This window comes from Nicotiana sylvestris, chromosome 9 (assembly GCF_000393655.2).
Source record: "Nicotiana sylvestris chromosome 9, ASM39365v2, whole genome shotgun sequence".
In the NCBI taxonomy this organism is placed as follows: Eukaryota; Viridiplantae; Streptophyta; class Magnoliopsida; order Solanales; family Solanaceae; genus Nicotiana; species Nicotiana sylvestris.
The window spans coordinates 30,186,498-30,208,955 of NC_091065.1; the positions used below are offsets into that span (position 1 = coordinate 30,186,498).

The 22,458-nt window shown below is 43.0% G+C and overlaps 2 protein-coding genes across 2 annotated transcripts; both read left to right on the forward strand.

Annotated features, from left to right (window-relative positions):
• The first annotated feature begins 213 nt into the window (after nucleotides 1-213).
• On the forward strand, nucleotides 214-15,629 carry LOC138877386 (uncharacterized). The gene is made up of 10 exons (XM_070156993.1): nucleotides 214-350; nucleotides 441-630; nucleotides 756-835; nucleotides 1,664-1,754; nucleotides 1,956-2,225; nucleotides 2,312-2,444; nucleotides 12,875-13,065; nucleotides 13,951-14,010; nucleotides 14,243-14,340; nucleotides 15,371-15,629. The coding sequence occupies exons 1-10, from the start codon at nucleotides 214-216 to the stop codon at nucleotides 15,627-15,629; spliced, it is 1,509 nt and encodes a 502-aa protein (XP_070013094.1).
• A 112-nt stretch (nucleotides 15,630-15,741) lies between these two features.
• Nucleotides 15,742-16,257, forward strand: LOC138877387 (uncharacterized). The gene is made up of 2 exons (XM_070156995.1): nucleotides 15,742-15,849; nucleotides 15,946-16,257. Exons 1-2 carry the CDS (start codon nucleotides 15,742-15,744, stop codon nucleotides 16,255-16,257), a joined length of 420 nt encoding a protein of 139 aa, XP_070013096.1.
• Nucleotides 16,258-22,458: the final 6,201 nt, after the last annotated feature.

Here is a 22,458-nt window from a genome sequence, read left to right on the forward strand (position 1 = left end):
GCTATACCGGGTGTGCCACGGATTGAGTGGCGAGGTGTGACTAATTATGTTCCTAGTAGAGTGATCTCTTTTTTGAAGGCCCAACTTATGGTTGGGAAGGGTTCTCTTTCATATCTAGCGTTTGTAAGGGATGTCAGAGCTGAGACTCCCAGTATTGATTCTGTTCCAGTTGTGAGGCATTTTCCCGATGTATTTCCTGCAGACCTGCTAAGCATGCCACTAGATAGGGATATTGATTTTGCTATTGACCTGGTGCCGGGCACTCAGCCCATTTCTATTCAGCTATATTGCATGGCACCAGCGGAGTTGGAGGAATTGAAGGAGAAACTTAAGGAACTCCTAGATAACTGGTTTATTTGGCCTAGTGTGTCACCTTGGGGTGTGCCGGTTCTGTTTTTGAAGAAGAAGGATGGCACAATGAGAATGTGCATTGATTATAGGCAATTGAACAAGGTAACAATTAAGAACAAGTATCCTTTGCCTCACATTGATGATTTATATGATCAGCTCCAGCAAGCAAGAGTGTTCTCCAAGATTGATCTCCTTTCGGGTTATCACCAGTTGAAGATCAGGGATTCAGATATTCTTCAGACGACTTTCAAGACCAGATATGGTCATTATGAGTTCTTGGTGATGTCCTTTGGGCTGACTAATGCCCCAGTAGTGTTCATGCATTTGATGAACAACGTGTTCCGGCCTTATCTCGATTGATTTGTCATAGTCTTTATTGATGATATTCTGGTGTACTCGTGTAGTCAGGAGGAGCACACAGAGCATTTGAGAGTTGTGCTGCAAAGATTGAGGGAGAAAAAGCTTTATGCAAGATTCTCCAAGTGTGAGTTTTAGCTCAGTTCAGTGGCTTTCTTGAGCACGTGGTGTCTAGAGAGGGTATTCAGGTTGATCCGAAGAAGATAATGGCAGTTCAGATTTGGCCTAGATCGTCCTCAGCCACAAAGATTCACATCTTTCTTGGTTTGGCAGGCTATTATCGCTGGTTTGTTCAGGGATTCTCATCTATCGCATCGCCCTTGACCAAGTTGACTCAGAAGGGTTCTCCATTTGTATGGTCAGACGAGTGTGAGGAGAGCATCATGAAGCTCACGACAACTTTGACCACATCTCCAGTGTTGGTTTTGCCATCAGCTTTAGGTTCATATACCGTATATTATGATGCTTTGAGAGTTGGGATTGGTTGTGTGTTGATGCAGGAGGGTAGAGTTATTGCTTTTGCTTCTCATCAATTGAAGCCCCCATGAGAAGAACTACCCCGTTCATGATTTTGAGTTGGTTGCCATAGTTCACGCATTGAGGATTTGGAGGCATTACTTGTATGGCGTATCTTGTGAGGTGTTCACTGATCATCGAAGTCTTCAGCATTTGTTCAAGCAAAAGGATCTTAATTTGAGGTAGCAGAGTTGGTTAAAGTTGCTTAAGGATTATGATATCACTATATTGTATCATCTGGGAAAGTCAATGTGGTGGCTGATGCTTTGAGCCTAAAGGCAGTGAGTATGGGGAGTTTGGCATATATTCTAGCTGGGGAGAGACCTCTTGCAGTTGATGTTCAGTCCTTGGCCAATCGGTTTGTGAGGTTAGATATTTTGGAGCCAAGTCGGGTATTGGCTTGTGTGGTTTCTCGGTCTTCTTTATATGATCGCATCAGAGAGCGCCAGTATGATGATCCGTATTTGCTTGTCGTTAGGGATAGGGTTCAGCATGATGATTCTAGAGATGTGACCATTAGTGCTGATGGGGTATTAAGGATGCAGGGCTGGATTTGCGTGCCCAATATGGATGGGCTTCGGGAGTTGATTTTGGAGGAGGCCCATAGCTCGCAGTATTCCATTCATCCGGGTACCGTGAAGATGTATCAGGATTTGAGGTAGCACTATTGGTGGAGAAGAATGAAGAAAGATATTGTGGGAGTTGTAGCCCGGTGTCTCAACTGTCAGCAGGTGAAATATGAGCATCAGAGACCGGGTTGTTTGCTACAGTATATGGATATTCCTGAGTGGAAGTGGGAGAGGATCACTAAGGACTTTGTTGTTGGACTTCCACGAAATTTGAAGAAGTTCAATGCTATTTGGGTGATTGTGGATCGGCTGATCAAGTCCGCACACTTCATTCCTGTGTATACTACCTATTCTCAGAGCGGTTTGCAAGGATCTCTATCCGAGAGATTGTTCGCTTGCATGGTGTCCCAGTTTCCATCATTTAAGATAGAGGTACTCAATTTACTTTGCAGTTTTGGGGGGCCGGGTAGAGAGAGTTGGGTACTCAGGTGGAGTTGAGCACAACTTTCCATCCTCAGATGGACGGGCAGTCAGAGTGTACTATTCAGATATTTGAGGACATGTTGCGTGCTTGTGTCATTGATTTCAGAGGATCAAGGGATGCGTTTCTACCGCTTGCAGAATTTGCTTATAACAATAGCTACCAGTCGAGTATTTAGATGGCTCAATATGAGGCTTTGCATGTGAGGCAGTGTAGATCTCTGGTTGGTTGGTTCGAGCCCAGTGAGGCTAGGCTATTGGGGACTAATTTGGTGCAGGATGCTTTGGAGAAGGTGAAGGTGATTCAGGAGAGGCTTCGTATAGCGCAGTCGAGGCAGAAGAGTTATGCTAATAGGAAGGTTCGAGATGTGTCCTACATGGTTGGTGAGAAGGTTCTATTGAAGGTTTCACCCATGAAGGGTGTAATGAGATTTGGGAAGAAAGGGAAATTGAGTCCTCGGTTTATTGGGCCTTTTGAGGTGCTTCGGAGGATTGGGGAGGTGGCTTATGAGCTTGCTCTTCCACCTAGATTGTCGACTGTGCATCCAATATTTCATGTTTCTATGCTCCGGAAGTATATTGGGGATCCATCCGATGTTTTGGATTTCAGCACGGTTCAGTTGGATGGTGATTTGACCTATGATGCGGAGCCAGTAGCTATATTGTGTCGTCAAGTTCGGAAGTTGAGGTAAAAGGATATAGCTTTTGTGAAAGTGCAGTGGAGAGGTCGGCCTGTGGAGGAGGCTACCCGGGAGACCGAGCAGGAGATGCGGAGCAGATATCCTCACATATTTGAGGATTCAGGTATGTTTCTTGACTCGTTCGAGGACAAACATTTGGTTAAGTTGGGGAGGATGTGACGACCCGGCCAGTCGTCTCATGAGTTACCACTCCGTTTCCCGCATTTCTTTTTCTTTATGCTTTATTCATCTGCATTTTGTGGTATCGGGTTGGTCGGATCGAGTCCGGAATGATTTTGGTATGGTTTGAGATACTTAGTCTATTTTAAGAAGGTTTAAGTTAGAAAAGTCAACTGGATATTGACTTATGTGTTAGAGGGCTCGGATATGAGTTTCAATGGTTCGGTTAGCTTCAGGAGGTGATTTGTGACTTAGGAGCGTGATCAAAATGGGTTATGGAGGTTCGGAGTAGAATTAGGCTTGAATTGGCGAAGTTGATATTTTGGCGATCTCCGGTTGATAGGTAAGATTTTGATATAGGGGTCAGAATGGAATTCCGAGAGTTGCAGTAGCTTTGTTGTGTCATTTAGATGTGTGTGTAAAATTTCAAGTCATTCGGACGTGGTTTGGTTGGGTTTTTGATCAAAAGCGTATTTCGGAAGATTTTTGGAAACTTAGGCTTGAATCCGATGTGTTTTGGGTGATTTGATGTTGTTTGAGGTGTTTTGATGATTGGAACAAGTTTGAATAAGGTTTTAGGACGTGTTGGTTCCTTTGGTTGACGTCCCAAGGGCCTCAGGTGAGTTTCGGGTGGTCATTCGGATCATTTTGGATGTTGGAAAGATAGCAGAAATTGCAAGTTCAGGTGTTGTAGAAAATTGCCCTTCGCGATCGCGTAGAAGGATTTGAGGAGGGCGTCCAGTTGTTCTTCGTGTTCGCGAATGGAGGCTCGCGATCGCATAGTACGGGAAAGTTGTTCATCGCGAACATGGGTAGGTAGTCGCGTTCACATAGAGTTAAATGGACTTGGGTCTTGGCTAGATTTTTGTGCACTGCGAACGTGGAGATATGTCCGTGATCGCGTAGTGTTATTTCATCTAGGCATCGCATTCGCCTTGTCGCGTTCGCGTAGAGTAATTTTGGGAGCTGAGGAATTTGTTCTTCACGATCGCGATGAAAAAAATATAGGCCTGGGTAGAATGTTTTTAAGTCGTATTGTCTGTGATTTTGGGACTTATTTCACCCATAGCTGCTCATTTTTGGAAGTTTTTGAAGGAGATTGAAGAGGGATTCAAGGGGAAATCGTTGGGAGGTAAGATTCTTGGACTAAAAACTCGATTACTATGTGAATTCCACCTACAAAATCATGAAAGCTAAGCCTAAAAATTGAAGAACTAGGGCTTGAGAAATTGGACTTTTGATTTGGGATTTGAAGTACCATTTAGGGTCGAATTTGAGAACTTTTGATATATATGAACTCGTGGGGAGAAAAGGAACCTATTGGTGTGAAATTTTTTGAGTTTCGAGAAGTGGGCCCGGGGCTCGGATTTTGGTAATTTCGGGATTTGTGCCCTTTGTTGGTTATTTTTGCTTGGGCTTTGTTCCCTTAATATATTTTGACATCCTCGTTCTGATGCGCGTGGAGGCCGATTCGAGGGGCAAGGCATCATGAGCTAGAGATTTAGCTGGATCGAGGTGAGTAATGATTGTAAATGATGCTCTAAGGGTTTGAAACCCCGGATTGCACATCGTAGTGCTATATTGAGGTGAGACACACGCTTGATGACGGGCATGGAGTCGTACACTATTGGGGATTGTGACTTGGTCTTTCTCGGTTGATTATTTTACCACGTATTTGACTGAAACTTATTTGCTATCATCATGATTTTGGGCTGATTGCCATATTTGGGCTTTGTGCCAGCTATTTGAACCCTTCGAGGATTTTTATTACTATTTCCTCACTGTTTTGACTTATTACTTGCACTCAGTCATATTATTTTCCACTGTTTTACTACTCAACCATTTTTACTAAGGTTTGAGAATTTAAAATGATGTTTTGGGCTAAGAAATACTATTCTACTATTGCCCGAGGGGCTTGTGATGATTTTCGGACTGAGTAAGGCCGAGGGCCTGGTTGTGAGGATACACTGATACTGATTTGAGGCTGAGGGCCTGAGATTTATATGGGCCACGAGGTGGCTTGACTTCTGTGAGGCTGAGGGTCTAGATTTGATGCCATGAGATGTCTTGTTATTGTGCTTGGGCCGTAAGGGACCTCTCCTGGAGTCTGTACACCCCTAGTGGGCACGGGTACCCATTATGATGTGAGATTGAGCCCAAGGGGCTAGTATTGTTCTGAGATGTTGCCCGAGGGGTGGATTTGTTGATACTGTGCTCGAGGGGGGAACTTCTATTTGCATACTTTATTTTTAATTATCTGTCGATTACCTGTTCACTAGTTGGAAGAGGATTTTACTTGGTTTTTCACTGGTTTACTGCTTCATTATAGAATGCCTTGTGTTTTACGTGTTTTCTCACTTTAATCGTTATTTACATTTGTTAGTCACTGAGTTGGAGTACTCACTTTACTCCCTGCACCATGTGTGCAGATTCAGGCGTAGCTAGTTCTGCTCCCGAGTGTTGATTCCCTAGTATCAGGCGAGCGTTTGGAAACTACGAGGTAGCTGTTGACGTCTGCAACCCCGTGCCTCTTTTCTTTTATCATTTGTATTTCCCCTCAAACATTTGTACTCATTTACGGATTTAGCAGACTTGTGTTATGGCCTATAGACGCTCATGAATTGTGACACCCCGGTTAGGGCTGTGTCGGGTGTATTTCCGCATTTTTATCAACATTTTCCACTTTTTAGTACATTTAAATCATGTTTAGACTATTTTTATGTTGGTTAACTATTTTAAAAGGTGAATTGGATTTAACTGGCTAGCCTTATCTTCACGAGTGGCGCCATCACAACCGGGTTCAGGGTTAGGGTCGTGACAAGTTGGTATCAGAGCCTAGGTTACATAGGTCTCATGAGACATGAGCAAATTTAGTAGAGTCTCATGGATCGGTACAGAGACATCTGTATTTATCCTCGAGAGGCTACAAAACCTTTCTCAAAAACTTCTTATTCTTCAAATTCCTATCGTACAAACTTGTTGATCCGAGTACTAAACTTCTGTTATTCTATTCTCTCACAAATGGTGAGGACACGCGCTACCGGACGGGGTGGAGGACCACTAGTGACACCAGCTATGGCCACCAGAGGCTATGGACGCGGTCGTAGTCATGGTAGAGGTAGACCAGTGAGGGCAGCACCTGCAGATCCACCAACTACCCCAGCTCAGGATCAGGATCAGGCTCCAGCTATGGATGCTCCAACAGCACCAGTTTAAGCACCAGCTGTGCCCATCATGATTCCTGGTCTTCAGGAGGCCTTGGCACATATCTTATCAGTTTGCACTGGCATGGCTCAGGCGATTTCAGCCACTACAGCCGCAGCTACTTCACAGACCAGGGGAGGCAATCGGACTCCCGCCGCTCACACCCCTAAGCAGGTTGTGCAGGGACTTCAGACGCCGAGGGCGCATCCAGCCTAGCTGGTTGCAGCTGCTCAGGACTATGTGGTTACTGTCATGCCGGTGGATGAGCAGCGTAGGTTGGAGAGATTTGGTAGATTGCAGCCTCCGACCTTCAGTGGCACAAAGGGCGAGGATGCCCAGGGAATTTCGGATAAGTGTCAGAGGATGCTTCGTACTTTTGGTATTCTGGAGACCAGCGGGGTCGCTTTTACCACCTATTAGTTTTTAGGAGCTGCTTTCACTTGGTGGGAGGATTTTGAGAGGCGTAGGCATGATGGTGCAATGCCCCTTTCCTGGTAGCAGTTCTCCGTTCTCTTCATGGAGAAGTATGTGTCGTAGTCCCGCAGAGAGGAGCTACATAGGCAGTTTGAGTGGTTGCGACAGAGGAATATGACTGTGTCACAGTATGAGTTGAGGTTTTTTGAGTTGGGTCATCATGCCATCTGGATGTTTTTGACAGATCGAGAGAGGATCAGGAGATTTGTTGATGGTCTTACCTAGCATCTCCGTATTCTTATGACCAGGGAGAGGGTGACTGGTGCTACCTTCAAGGAGGCTGTTGATATTGCCCGTGAGATTGAGACTGTTCGCCATCAGGAGCGAGAGGAGAGGGAGGCCAAGAGGCCTCGAGGATCTGGCTGCTATAGTGGTGCTCCTTCGAGGGGCCAGTTTCAGCACAACAGAGGCCGTTCATTCAGGCCTGCTCAGTCAGCTCGCCTAGGTTATCATGGGGCATCTTCGGGTCATGGTTATCATGGATCTCGGCAGGGCTAGTCATCACTCAGTGCCCTTCTAGCTTAGAGTTCGACCCGTGCTCCATCGGTTCAGGTTTCTTCTATGCCGAGTGTGTCAGGCCCCAACCTCGGGAGGCGCGACCGGCGCTCAATCGAGTGAACCCAACTGACCAAGCCTTACCATACACTTCCTACCCACCTCAATATGAATATAGAAACCATAATTTTGTTTATCCAATTAGACGGGGAAAGACACCACTTTCTACATTGATAGTTCATTTGAAACACCACATTAAACCATAGATGAGTTAGTATCCAAGATCCCCATAGAGTTACAATTTATAGGCAACATAAGTTTAGAATAACAACATGGTTCGTAGACCCATCCAACCCCCGTACATAACCCACAGATATGTCTACGGAGCCTCTAGGATACAAAATATATGTTTGACAACGCCGACAACAAGTCCCCGGCTATACCGCAAAACTGAAAGTCCACAATACAAAAATAAACAATATAGCCCCTTGAAGGAGAAAGGGGCTCACCAAGATCTTGAGAAGAGGGATGCTTCGCTACACACGACCGACACTATCCGCTATGGAGCCACCTACATTCATTTAAAAAATGTAGCGCCCCTGGCAAAAGGGACATTAGTACCATGGAATAGTAATAGTATGTATAACTGAACACCATCAAATTAGAAAGAACTTTCATACACAAATAAGGAAATCACAGTTATCACTCCAAAGCTTCAAACGATCACAACATCATCAACATGAAAGAATTACACAACCTTCACATCATGTTTCCATAGCCTTTAGTTGGAATTTCATATTGTTCCACATTGTTCACATTACCACCACTATCTTAAGCGGAGTCCGATCCAACCCGATCGGCTAGGCCATCTCCCAGAGACGTTACCAATATTCTATTCATACTTTCCAGTTTCAATCATCAATGCATAACCTTCATGTGTATATGTCATGGCATCCAAACATGGATCGATCAGCTAGGCCGCCTTACCAAGGCTTTACCATTTTCCATTATTCATCTCAATCCAATCTTTGGTTACACATGTATTAGTTTACCGGCACTTGGGGGCACAATTTTCACATTCTACAATTCACGTTTCACATTGTTCCCTTTTTCAACATTAGGTTTGTAATTCAAGGGAGTATGGCACACAAGAGCAAATAAGGTTGTAGGTGTAGATTAGACTTCATGTAAATTGCACAACAATGCACTTCAATTTCAATCTAAGGTCTAAGCATTTATATACATGATTCATAGTCCTTGCACCTTTTCAAATTATCAAGAATAACATGTTTATCAATTTGAGACACAGTTTCCACGCATATAAGGTTGCAAAACCAATTCAAGTCAAATAGCAATCAATACAACAATTAAAGTTAATCTTACTGTACTCACACAACCAACGATGAAGCTCAATTTCTATAAGACGGGGTTTTAGCCATACATACCTCAATTAAGCTTTCCTTATTCCTTATAAAATTCCGGAAATTTTTGTAAGGCCCCGTGAATTTTCTACTCAGAACCCCGAATCCCCTGGTGCCAAGTTAGGATCATGTGTTAGGATTCATAAAAATTCTTCGCGGCGAGCAAGCTCACCGCGGTTCGGACCCTTTAGGATTGAACAGTGCATTAAAAAGTCAAGAAATAATGTTTTCTAGAGAAGTGCGATTTTGTGGCTGAGAGTGCAGTCGCATATCAGGTATGCGAACCACATAGGGGGCATAGTCACCGCAAAGTGAGTCAGTGTGTTAGTCAAATTTGTGGTTAAATATACAGTCCATTATGCGATTGCATAACCGATATGCGGACCGCATAGTCGTCGCATAATTTCCTTGGGATTTTGTAAGGAGCAGTTCTGTGGTGCATTATGCGACCGCAGAATGGGTATGCGGATCGCATTCTGCCGCATAACTAGACAGAATGTGCAGATTTTGGGAGCACTTTTGCGGTCCATTCTGCGGGCCGCATTTCTACTTTGCGATCACAAATGCGATCACAGACCTAACTCGGGGCTCCAATTTTCTAAATTTTAAACCCGACCCCTTATCGATATGTTCGGTGTTAAAACTCATTTTGAGCATATTTTCTGATGCTTTTAGAGAGAGAGAGAGATGGACTTAGAGAGGGAAGTGCTTCCTATCAAATTACTCCATGAAACCTTGCCAAATATTTGAAGATAATCAAGTGAGGGCACCTAAATCTTCATCCCAAGAAGTAAGACTTCATTACCTCAGCTCTTATTCCTATGCTTAGCAATAAGGGATCACTAGTGAAGTAATTCATGTGTATAAGAATGAATTTCTTGCATGCATATCACACCATAGAATATTGGGAGGTAGTGAACTAAAAAGAAAGAAATTAGGGTATAAAATGATAGAAATTTCTCTCAAAAGGGCCTAAGATCACAATGCACCTTTAGTTTTTGATAGTATGCTCAAAACAAGCTAGAATCTCAATCTCATATCTAATTTTCGGTTTATTTTGTAATTCTTACACAATAGATCGAACTGCTAAAAGTTCCGGAATTTTGTAAGGAATAAGGAAAGCTTTATTGAGGTATGTATGGCTAAAACCCCGTCTTTTAGAAATTGAGCTTCATCATTGGTTGTGTGAGTACAATAAGATTAAATTGAATTGTTGTATTGATTGCTATTTCACTTGACTTGGTGATGCAACCTTATATGCGTGGAAACTGTGTCTCAAATTGATGAACGTGCTATTCTTGATAATCTCAAAAGGTGCAAGGATTATGAATCATGTATCGAAATGCTTAGACCTTAGATTGAAATTGAAGTGCGTTGTTGTGCCATTTACATGAAGTCTCATCTACACATACAACCTTATTTGCTCTTGTGTTCCATACTCTCTTGAATTACAAACCTAATGTTAAAAATGGAAACAATGTGAAAAGTGAATCTGGAATGTGAAAATTGTGGCCCCAAGTGCCGGTAAACTAATACATGTGTAACCAAAGATTGGAGTGAGATGAATAATGGAAAATGGTAACACCTCGGTAAGGCAGCCTAGTCGATCGGGCCGTGATCGGGCGCCATGACATAGACACATGACGGTTATGCATTGATGATTGAAACTGGAAAGTGTGAATAGAATATTGGTAACATCTCTAGGAGACGGCCTAGCTGATCGGGTCGAGATCGGACTCCGCTTAAGATAGCGGTGGTAATGTGAACGATGTGGAACAATATAAAATGCCCAACTAAAGGCTATGGAAACATGATGTGAAGGTTGTGTAATTCTTTCATATTGATAATATTGTGATCGTTTAAAGCTTTGGAGTGATAACTGTGATTTCCTTATTTGTGTATGAAAGTTCTTTCTAATTTGATGATATTTAGTTATACATACTAGTACTATTCCATGGTACTAATGTCCCTTTTGCCTGGGGCGCTATATTGTTTAAATGAATGTAGGTGGCTCCATAGCGGATAGTGGCGGTCGTGTGCAGAGAAGCATCCCTCTTCTCAAGATCTTGGTGAACCCCTTTCTACTTCAAGGGGCTATATTGTATATCTTTGTATTATGGACTTTCACTTTTGAGGTATAGCCGGGGCCTTGTTGCCGGCGTTGTCAAACTCATCTTTTGTATGCTAGAGGCTCCGTAGACATATGTGTGGGTTATGTACGGGGGTTGGATGGGTCTACGAACCATGTTGTAATTCTAACTTATGTTGCCTATTTATTGTAACTCTATGGGGATCTTGGAAACTAACTCATCTTTGGTTTAATGCGGTGTTTAAAATAAACTATCAATGTAGAATGTGGCGTCTTTCCCCGTCTAAATGGATAAACAAAAGTATGGTTTCTTTATTCATATCGAGGTGGGTAGGAAGTGTATGGTAAGGCTTGCTCAGTTGGGTTCACTCGATTGAGCGCCAGTCACGCCTCCCGAGGATGGGGCATGAGAAACTTGGTATCAGAGCCTAAGGTTTTGAAGTGTTCTAGGATCTCTCGAAGCCGTGCCTAATAGAGTCCTTCTTATCGGTGTGTAGTCGACCACATCCATAAGTTGGAGGCTACTTGGGCATTTAGGAATAACACCCTTCTTTGATGTTCTGGATTGTGCGGTGAAACTGTCCCTCTCTAATTAGTGCAACGTTCTATCTTTTAGTGAATGACACCTAAGAAGAAAGCAAGAATTGTCCAAGCAGCCAATGCCACCTCAGGAGTGGTCGATGATTCAATACTTGATACTATGGATGAGGGTAGCCGCCCTGCTATCACTCTGCCTCATTCTTCTACTCCAGAGTAGACTACCCTAGTTCCCACACCCGTGGAGGGTACCACCATCCCTCCCGTTGATACTCTTGTCCCGCCTCCAGCTCTAGCTTCCGGTTCTGGTATTTTAGATCGGGATCTTAGGGGAGCTATTCAGATGTTGACCCAGCTAGTGGCCTCCCAGGCCTAGAGGTCGAATGTTGCGCCTAGTTCATCCAGCCAGCAAGGGGATTGTACTAGTTCCAAAATGAACAGATTTCTTCAGTTAGACCCTCTGGTGTTTACAGGTGCCAATCCAGAAGAAGACCCTCAAGATTTTATTGATGAGATGCACATGACCCTCAGGGTTATGCGTGCAACTGAGACAAAAGGAGTAGAGTTGGTTGCCTACTGCTTGAAAGGGGTGGCCTATTCATGGTTTGAGTTGCGGGAGGGTTCCTGAGAGGAGAGGCGCCCTCCGGTCAGGTGGAGCAAGTTCGCTGATGCCTTTATTGACCATTTCCTGCCCGCCGAGACAAGAGCAGCTCGTGCGGCAGAGTTTGAAAATTTGAGGCAAGGTAATAGAAGTGTGTGGGAGTACCACATGGAGTTTGCTCTCTTGTCCAAGTATGCCATTCATATGTTGCCCACAATAGAGGCCAGGGTGTGCCAATTTGTTTAAGGCCTTAATTCTTTGACCATTAATGAGGCTTCTACGACTGTATTGAATTCCGACATGAATTATGGGAAGATGGTAGCATTTTCTCATGCCATAGAGAATCATAAATTAAAGAACAGAATGGAGAGAGAGGGTAGCAGCAAGGCCTAGCCTACGGGCAATATGAGAGGGTCACTAGGTGGCGGAAGATCAGCTTTCAGGGGAGGTCCATTAGGTCCTTCCCAGTCTATTGCACAATCTTCAGCCAGTGCACCACTGTTAGGGCCTAGCAAGCAGTAGTGTAGTCGTTTCAGGCCTTGTCAGGGCCGCAGGGGATCCCATCAGCAGGGTCGATCAGAAGAGAGGTTCCTGCAGCAACAAAGGTCCCCGTGCCCCAGGTGCGGGAAGATGCACTCAGGGACTTGCTATCTAGAGTTACCTATGTGCTATGGATGTGGGATGAGGGGTCATATTCGGAGACATTGTCATGCATCCCGCCAGGTAGCGGGTAGGGGCACAACTCAGTCATCTAGCCAGGAAGCTACTACATCTTCAGCCCCCTCCCTAGCTCGAGGTACCCCAGCACCCACAGGGTGTGGTGCAACTAGGGGTGGTGCGCAGAGTTCAGGATGGCCTGGCCGGTTTTATGCTATGAGTGGTTGCTAGACTGCAAAAGGCTTCTCCAGATGTTGTTACAGGTATTTTGATTGTCCAATATCATGATGTGTATGCACTTATTGACCATGGTTCCACCTTGTCCCTTGTTACCCCTTTTGTTGCTATGGGATTCGGGATAGAGCTGGATCAGCTTCATGAGCCCTTTTTGGTGTCTACCCTAGTTGGTGAGTCTATTACAGCTGCTCGAGTTTATAGGGGACGTGTTGTTACGGTACGAGGTAGGAATACCACGGCCGATCTTATTTAGTTAGGGATGGTCGACTTTGATGTAATAATGGGCATGGATTGGCTTTATTCATGCTTTGCCAAACTTGATTGTCGGACTAGAACAATTAGGCTTGAATTTCCTAATGAGCCCGTTATTGAATGGAAGGGAGATAATGTAGTGCCTAGAGGTCGATTTATTTCCTACCTTAAGGCCATGAAGATAATCAAGAAGGGGTGTATCTGTCATCTAGTTCTGGTCATGGACACCAATGCCGAGGCACTTAGCCTTATGTCTATACCAGTTGTGAATGAATTTCCGGACGTCTTTCCAGATGAACTCCCTGGGATTCCACCGGACAGGGAGATTGATTTTTGGGATCGATGTGATACCAGGCACACAACCTATATCAATTCCACCTTACAAAACTGCACAGGCAGAATTGAAAGAGCTAAAGGAACAATTAAAGGATTTGCTAGAGAAGGGCTTCATACGGCCGAGTGTGTCGCCATGGGGCGCACCTGTCTTGTTTGTAAGAAAGAAAGATGGATCGTTGCGGATGTGTATTGACTACCGGCAACTCAACAAGGTCACAATCAAAAACAAATATCTTCTACCAAGAATAGATGACTTATTTGATCAATTGCAAGGTGCTACATGTTTCTCAAAGATTGACATGCAGTCTGGGTACCATCAATTGAAGAGAAGGGAGCATGATATCCCAAAAACATCCTTCAGAACTCGGTATGGGCACTTTCAATTTGTGGTAATGTCTTTTGGGCTAACAAATGCCCCGGCAGCTTTCATGGATCTTATAAATCGAGTCTTCAAGCCCTTTCTAGACTCCTCTGTGATAGTGTTTATTGATGATATCCTTGTGTATTCCTGAAGTCGGGAGGACCATGTTGCCCACCTCAGGGTAGTTTTGCAGATTCTTCAGCAACATTAATTGTATGCAAAATTTTTAAAATGTGAATTTTGGCTTGAATCTGTCGCGTTCTTGGGACATGTCATTTCCAGGGAAGGAATTATGGTTGATCCTCAAAAGATTGCAGCAGTGAAGAATTGGCCTAGACCTACCACTCCATCTGAGATTCGCAGTTTCTTAGGCTTGGCTGGGTACTACAGGAGGTTTGTGGAGGGGTTTTCTTCTCTTGCCTCTCCATTGACTAAATTGATGCAGAAAGCAATTAAATTCCAGTGGTTCGATACTTGTGAAAAGAGTTTCCAAGAATTGAAGTCAAGATTGACAACAACATCGGTGTTAGCCCTGCCAGAGGGGTTTGTAGTGTAGTGCGATGCTTCGAGAGTCGGGCTTGGGTATGTGTTAATGAAACACGACAAGGTTATAGCCTATGCTTCTAGGCAACTCAAGAATCATGAGAAGAACTATCCAACCCATGAATTAGAGCTGACAGCAGTGGTGTTTGCGCTAAAGATTTGGCGACATTATTTGTATGGGGTCCATGTGGATGTATTTATGGATCATAAGAGCCTTCAATATATTTTCAAGTAGAAAGAGTTGAATCTGAGGCAAAGAAGATGGATAGAGTTACTCAAGGACTATGACGTTGATATTCTCTATCACCCGGGAAAGGCTAATGTTGTGGCAGATGCATTTAGTCGAAAATCCATAGGAAGTTTAGCTCATTTGGAGGCCCATCAGATGCCGTTGGCTAGGGAGGTTCACCAGTTGGCTAGTTTGGGAGTTCGCCTTGCGGACTCTAATGAAGTATGGGTAATTGTGCAGAATAGGGCTGAATCAACGCTTGTGGTAGAGGTGAAAGAGAAACAATTCGTGGATCTGTTGTTAACATAACTGAAAGAGGGGATTCTCAAACACAAAACCACAATTTTTTCCTTTGGCATGAATGATGGTACCCTACGGTACCAAGACCGCCTATGTGTTCCTGATATCGACGGTCTTTGGGAAAGGATCGTGGCAGAAGCTCACACTTCCAGGTATTCCGTGCACCCAGGTTCCACGAAATGTATCATGATCTCAAGGAAATTTATTGGTGGAATAACATGAAGAAAGATGTGGCGGACTATGTGGAAAAATGTCCGAATTGTTAGCAAGTAAAGGCCGAACACCAAAGGCCCGCTGGATTGGATCAAAGCATAGAATTCCAATGTGGAAATGGGAGATGATCAACATGGATTTTATGGTAGGGTTACCATGCACTCCGTGCAAGTTAGACTCAATTTGGGTGATTGTTGATCGACTCACAAAGTCAGCGCACTTCCTACCAGTCAAATCTACCGACACAGTGGAATAGTATGCTCAGTTGTATATCAAACAAATAGCCAGGTTACATGGCACTCCAGTCTCAATAATTTCAGATCGAGGGGCTCAGTTCACAGCCAACTTTTGGAAGAAGTTTCAGCAAGGTTTGGGTATGCAGGAAAATCTTAGCACAACTTTTCATCCACAAACCGATGGTCAAGCAGAGCAGACTATTCAGACGCTTGAAGACATGTTGCACAATTGTACTCTTGATTTCAAGGGTAGTTGGGATGACCATTTGCCACTCATAGAATTTGCTTACAAACAACAGCTTCCACGCTAGTATCCAGATGGCACCATTCGAAGCACTGTATGGTAGGAGATATAGGTCTCCCATTGGGTGGTTCGAGGTTTGAGAAGCGGAATTGATAGGGCCGAACCTCATGCATCAGGCCATGGAGAAAGTCAAAATTATTAAGGAGAGATTGAAAACTGCTCAGAGTCACCAAAAATCCTATTTGGATGTACGTTGCAGAGATTTAGAGTTCAAAGAAGATGATTGGGTATTTCTAAAGGTTTCCCCTATGAAGGGCATCGTGCGGTTTGGAAAGAAGGGAAAATTGAGTCCAAGGTATGTCGGACCATACAAAATCATTCAGAGGATTGGTCAGGTGGCATACAAGCTCGAGCTGCCTCCCGAGATGTCAATGGTACACCCGGTCTTTCATGTATCCATGTTGAGAAAGGTAGTGGGAGATCCGTCCTCTATTGTGCCAGTTGAGACTATTGAGGTTAATAAAGAGCTGTCATATGAAGAAGTTCCAGTTTCCATTCTTGATAGGCAAGTTCAGAAATTGAGGAATAAGGAAATTACATCCATGAAAGTGTTAAGGCGAAACCAGCAAGTTGATGAAGCCACTTGGGAAGCCGAGGATGAGATGAAAAAGAAGTACCCACATTTGTTTGAATAGTCATGTAATAGCTTTTATGCAATTAGATCCTATGAACTCTTATCTTCTGATTTGATCTATGTAAAACTGTCCTGTTTTGGTTATATATATACATGTTTCCAATGTGGCCATGGTTAGTATTGTACGAGTTATGTCATGTCTTATGTCCATGGAATGTGTACCCGCTGTTGGGATATGTTTCTGGGGCTCTCTGACAGGTGGATAGGCCTAAATTGTAAAGCCCCAGAAAAATTTGCTTAGTAATTTAAGACTTCGTGGTGCCAAGGTAGACTAAATATTTTATCTTGCATACAAATGAGGATTAAGGATATTATGGATATCAATTGGATATATTAATAAGTGTATAAGTCGTATTAGAAGTGAATTGGGGTCTAAGGAGAGGCCTAAGTCTAAGCCAAGTTATAAAATTTCATAATAGACGAAAGTTGCAAATGACTGCGCACAAGACCTCACTTTGGATAATTATATCTCTAGTTATATAAGGATTTGTGTGATGCACTGCCTATCAAATAAAAGGTCATTGAGTCTAGTTTCCAACGATTCAAACCGTTCGTCATTTGGACATTCCTACACAAAGTTATGACCACATTACCAAAGCAGCGCAGAAATTTGCATTACCGTGGCGCCCCATGCGGCGCCCGGCACGCCGCGCCAGTAATAATTCCAGTATGGTCCGAAATTTCATTTCCAGACACATTTTGCACAGACGCCCTGTGCCCCTCGGTGCCCCACGTGGCGCGACAGTACAAAAAAGGGGTTTTTAAGACCCGAACCCCATTTCATTTAACTCGATTGAGGTGTATTTTTGGGGAAATTTCTGGTATTCTAGAGAGCTGGGAGAGCGATTCTAGAGAGAGGAAAGGGGAAAACTAAAGATTTCACTACTCTTCCTTGAATCACACCTTGAAATCGCATCAAAGGGTTGCTAAGGCTTCAAAGAGGTAAGAATTTCTTTTCCCCAATTCTTCAAATTTGAAATCTAACTAGAAATAGGTAATTAGTAAGATGATTCTTGGATGTGAGAGTATTCATTATTCATGCAGGTACAAATTAGGTTTGTGGGAAGATTGTTGAATATAAACAAGTAAATATTGGGTTGGAAAATGAAAGGGAATCTTGTAAAAGAGATTTGAAATCAAGATGCACAAGTAGTAATTGATAAAATTCTCAAATGAGCTAGAATTATGAATATATTCCTAATTTGTGTTCAAATTTTGTTATGTCTCAAAATAGATTGAAGTTGCTAGAATTTCCGGAATATCGTAGTAATTAAAGGAAATATAGAGAAAGGTATGTATGGCTAACTTTGACCTTTGTAAAGTCACTTTGTTTGGTGTACGAATATTTGTGGAATTCTTGTGATTGGTATGATTTGATTGATCGTGGTTAAGTCTCCCGATATAATGGTGTACGTAATTGGCAATAAACAAAATGTGTGATTGTGAATGTGTTTTGTGGTAAGAGTTGAGAAACAAATAATGGAAGGAAATCGTAAATGATGCAGTTGGAACAATTATGGTAAGAACATATATGGCATGTATTGGCAATTATCGCGGTGACATAAAATGCATATGAGTTGTTGAATATGATGGAAACAATATTGATGGCTATAGAAAATTCTTTGAGAATTGTTGTTGTTGTTCTTTGTGAATTGTTGTTGTTGTTGTTGTTGTTGTTGTTGTTGTTGTTGTTGTTGTTGTTGTTGTTTTGTTGTTGTTGTTGTTGTTGTTGTTGTGTTGTTTGTGAATAGTGATTCTTCGGTGGGATCGAGTTGCGCACCGTAACACGAAGTAATAAGATGTGGGTTGTGGTGATAAGGGTGGCCGAGGTAATAAGGGTGGAAAAGTGATCGAAATCACTATTGAAATTAAAATATGAGAAAGTTGTGAAATCATTGATGTGAAAATGTTGAAGGGGAAATGGAGAGATTGTAACTTGTTTGGCTTGATGGTTTTCTTTCATGTATATTTGATTGTTGGTTCCATGACTACTTGTTACTTGTGTATGGTTTGAGTTTACTTAGGGCAATTTTGTTCATACATAACATTACAATTCAAATGTGCTGACGTCCCTTTTGCCGGGGGCGCTACATTCGTGTTATGATTGTAGGTGGATCCATAGCAGGTACTCCAGTCCACCGACCGTAGCTCCCCTTCACTTTCCGCCAGAAGCATTGGTGAGCCCTTTTCCTCCCGGGGCCTTGCGTGGCTCATGCCGCTTTTTATTTCGGAGTCTTGTTTTGGTTTTTGGTGTAAGGTATAGCCGGAGCCTTGTTACCGGCAAGTATTGTATCACTCTTTTGTATCCCTAGAGGCTCCGTAGACAGGAAATGTGGGTTATGTACTTATGTATTTTGGGCAGTATAACTTGTAAACCACGCTAAGTAACTATGTATGCTATGTAAATCTCGTAAGAATGTGTTTAAATTTATAAATGGCTATTTTACTTGGTTAATGGGAAATGGAAACGCGGGGTAACACATGGAATAGGAAAGGCACCCAGGTCCGCTTGGCTGGGGCTGCCCGGTCGAGCGCCGGTCGCGCCCCTCGGTTTTGGGGTGTGACATAAATACAAAGGAAACTCTGGAAAAATTTTCAGAAATATAGGGAGTTAGCTAAATTTGGGGACTGGCAACATGTTTCAGGTAATAAAGAACAGAAGATTGCACTAAGACTGTTAAAGTGAACCTTGATCCTCATTCGAGGACGAATGATCTTAAGTGGGGGAGGATGTAAGGCCCCGGGAATTTCCTACTCAAAACCCCGAATCCCGTGCTGCCAACCTAACTCGGGGGCTCCAATTTTCTAAATTTTAAACCCGACCCCTTATTGATATATTCGTTGTTATAACTCATTTTGAGCATATTTCCTAATGCTTTTAGAGAGAGAGAGAGAGGGTCTTAGAGAGGGAAGTGCTTTCCATCAAATTACTCCATGAAACCTTGCCAAATCTTTGAAGATAATCAAGTGAGGGCACCTAAATCTTCATCCCAAGAGGTAAGACTTCATTACTTCAGCTCTTATTCCTATGCTTAGAAATAAGGGATTTCTAGTGAAGTAATTCATGGGTATAAGAATGAATTTCTTGCATGCATATCACACCATAGAATATTGGGAGGTAGTGAACTAAAAAGAAAGCTATTGGGGCATAAAATGATAGAAATTTCTCTCAAAAGGGTGTAAGATCACAATGCACCTTTAGTGTTTGATAGTATGCTTAAAACAAGCTAGAATCTCTATCTCTTCTCTAATTCTCGGTTTATTTTTTATTTCTTACACAATAGATCGAAGTGCTAAAAGTTCCGGAATTTTGTAAGGAATAAGGAAAGCTTTATTGATGTATGTATGGCTAAAACCCCGCCTTTTAGAAATTGAGCTTCATCGTTGGTTGTGTGAGTACGGTAAGATTAAATTGAATTGTTGTATTGATTGCTATTTCACTTGACTTCGTGATGCAACCTTATATGTGTGGAAATTGTGTCTCAAATTGATCAACGTGCTATTCTTGATAATTTGAAAAGGTGCAAGGACTATAAATCATGTATCAAAATGCTTAGACCTTAGATTGAAATTGAAGTGCGTTGTTGTGCCATTTACATGAAGTCTCCTCTATGCCTACAACCTTATTTGCTCTTGTGTGCCATACTCTCTTGAATTACCAACCACATGTTGAAAATGGAAACAATGTGAAAAGTGAATTAGGGTATGTGAAATTTGTGGCCCCAAGTGCCGGTAAACTAATACATGTGTAACCAAAGATTGAAGTGAGATGAATAATGGAAAATGGTAACTCCTCGGTAAGGCGGCCTAGCCGATCGGGCCGTGATCGGACGCCATGGCATATACACATGGCGGTTATGCATTGATGATTGAAACTGGAAAGTGTGAATAGAATATTGGTAACGTCTCCAAGAGAGGGCCTAGCCGACTGGGTCAAGATCGGACTCCGGTCAAGAAAGCGGTGGTAATGTGAACGATGTGGAACAGTATAAAATGCCAAACTAAAGGCTATGGAAACATGATGTGAAGGTTGTGTAATTCTTTCATGTTGATAATGTTGTGATCGTTTAAAGCTTTGGAGTGATACCTGTGATCTCCTTATTTGTGTATGAAAGTTCTTTCTAATTTTATGGTATTTAGTTATACATACTAGTACTATTCCATCTTACTAACGTCCCTTTTGCCTGGGGCCCTACATTTTTAAATGAATGTAGGTGGCTCCATAGCGGATAGTGTCGGTCGTGTGTAGCGAAGAATCCCTCTTCTCAAGATCTTGGTGAGCCCCTTTCTCCTTCAAGGGGCTATATTGCATATCTTTGTATTGTGGACTTTCACTTTTGAGGTATAGCCGGGGCCTTGTTGCCGGCGTTGTCAAACTCATCTTTTGTATCCTAGAGGCTCCATAGACATATGTGTGGGTTATGTACGGGGGTTAGATGGGTCTACGAACCATGTTGTAATTCTAAACTTATGTTGCCTATAAATTGTTAGTCTATGAGGATCTTGGAAACTAACTAATCTACGATTTAATGTGGTGTTTAAAATGAACTATCAATGTAGAATGTGTTGTCTTTCCCCGTCTAAATGGATAAATAAAAGTATGGTTTCTTTATTCATATCAAGGTGGGTAGGAAGTGTGTGGTAAGGCTTGCTTAGTTGGGTTATGAGTAGGAAATTCACGGGGCCTTATAGAGTGCATCTTCTAGTTACTCCGGTGCGAGGGGTTCCCTTCAGTCCCCTTCTCCAGCACCTGGGAGTTGTTATGAGTGTGGTGAGATGGGCCACATGTGGAGGCAGTGTCCTCGTCGTGTTGCTAGTTCGTCCCAACAGAGGGGTCAATCATCGGTTTTAGCGCCAGTTTCTTCACCACCACCCGCTCAGCTAGCTAGGGGTGAAGGTCAGTCACGGGTTTCCCCAGAGGTGGAGGTCGATCAGGGGCAGTCATGCCCGTTTCTATGCCATCCCAGGTAGGCCAGATGCTATTGCTTTAGATATTATCATTACAAGTATTGTTTTAGTCTACCACGGAGATTCCTATGTATTATTTGATCCTGGTTCCACCTTTTCTTATGTGTCATCATACTTTGCTCGTTATTTGGGTATGTCTCGTGAGTTTCTTGCTTTACCTGTTCATGTATCTACCCCGATGGGCGATACTGTTGTTATAGACCGTGTGTACCGGTCGTCTGTGGTGACTATTGGGGGTCTAGAAACCCGAGTGGATCTATTATTACTGAGCATGGTGGATTTTATGTCATTTTGGACATGGATTGGTTATCGCCGTGTTGTGCTATTCTGGACTGTCATGCTAAGATAGTCACTTTGGCTATGCTGGGTGTGCCACAGATTGAGGGGCGAGGTGTGACTGATTATGTTCATAGTAGAGTGATCTCTTTCTTGAAGGCCCAGTGTATGGTTGGGAAGGGTTCTCTTTTATATCTAGCGTTTGTGAGGGATGTCGGAGTTGATACTCCCAGTGTTGATTCTGTTCCAGTTGTGAGTGATTTTCCCGATGTGTTTTCCGCAGACCTGCCGAGCATGCCACCGGAAAGGGATATTGATTTTGGTATTGACCTGGTGCCAGGCACTCAGCCCATTTCTATTCCGTCGTATCGCTTGGCACCAGCGGAGTTGAAGGAGCAACTTCAGGAACTCCTAGATAAGGGGTTCATTCGGCCTAGTGTGTCACCTTGGGGTGCGTCGGTTCTGTTTGTCAAGAAGAAGGATGGTACAATGAGAATGTGCATTGATTATAGGCAATTGACAAGGTAACAATTAAATTATCCTTTTCCTCGCATTGATGATTTATTTGATCAGCTCCAGGGAGCGAGAGTGTTCTCAAAGATTGATCTTTGTTCGGGTTATCACCAGTTGAAGATCAGGGATTCGGATATTCTTAAGATGGCTTTCAGGACCCGATATGGTCATTATGAGTTCTTGCTGAAGTCTTTTGGGCTGACCAATTCCCCACCAACGTTCATGCATTTGATGAACAATTTGTTCTGGCCTTATCTCGAATTTTTTGTCATAGTCTTCATTGATGATATTCTGGTGTACTCGCGTACTCAGGAGGAGCACGTGAAGCATTTGAGAGTTGTGTTGCAGCGATTGAGGGAGAAGAAGCTTTATGCAAAATTCTCCAAGTGTGAGTTTTTGCTCAGTTTAGTGGCTTTCTTGGGGCACGTGGTGTCTAGCGAAGGTA

Bases quoted from the DNA above. Each gene is read 5' to 3' on its own strand.
- LOC138877386 (XM_070156993.1), top strand. From the start codon at position 214: ATGCCACTAGATAGGGATATTGATTTTGCTATTGACCTGGTGCCGGGC. The intron at 2,226-2,311 runs GTACTCAATTTA...TTCCATCCTCAG, and splicing joins TTCCATCATTTAAGATAGAG to ATGGACGGGCAGTCAGAGTG. The intron at 2,445-12,874 runs GTATTTAGATGG...ATGTTGTTACAG, and splicing joins TAACAATAGCTACCAGTCGA to GTATTTTGATTGTCCAATAT.
- LOC138877387 (XM_070156995.1), top strand. From the start codon at position 15,742: ATGGAGAAAGTCAAAATTATTAAGGAGAGATTGAAAACTGCTCAGAGT. The intron at 15,850-15,945 runs GTATTTCTAAAG...AAAATCATTCAG, and splicing joins AGTTCAAAGAAGATGATTGG to AGGATTGGTCAGGTGGCATA.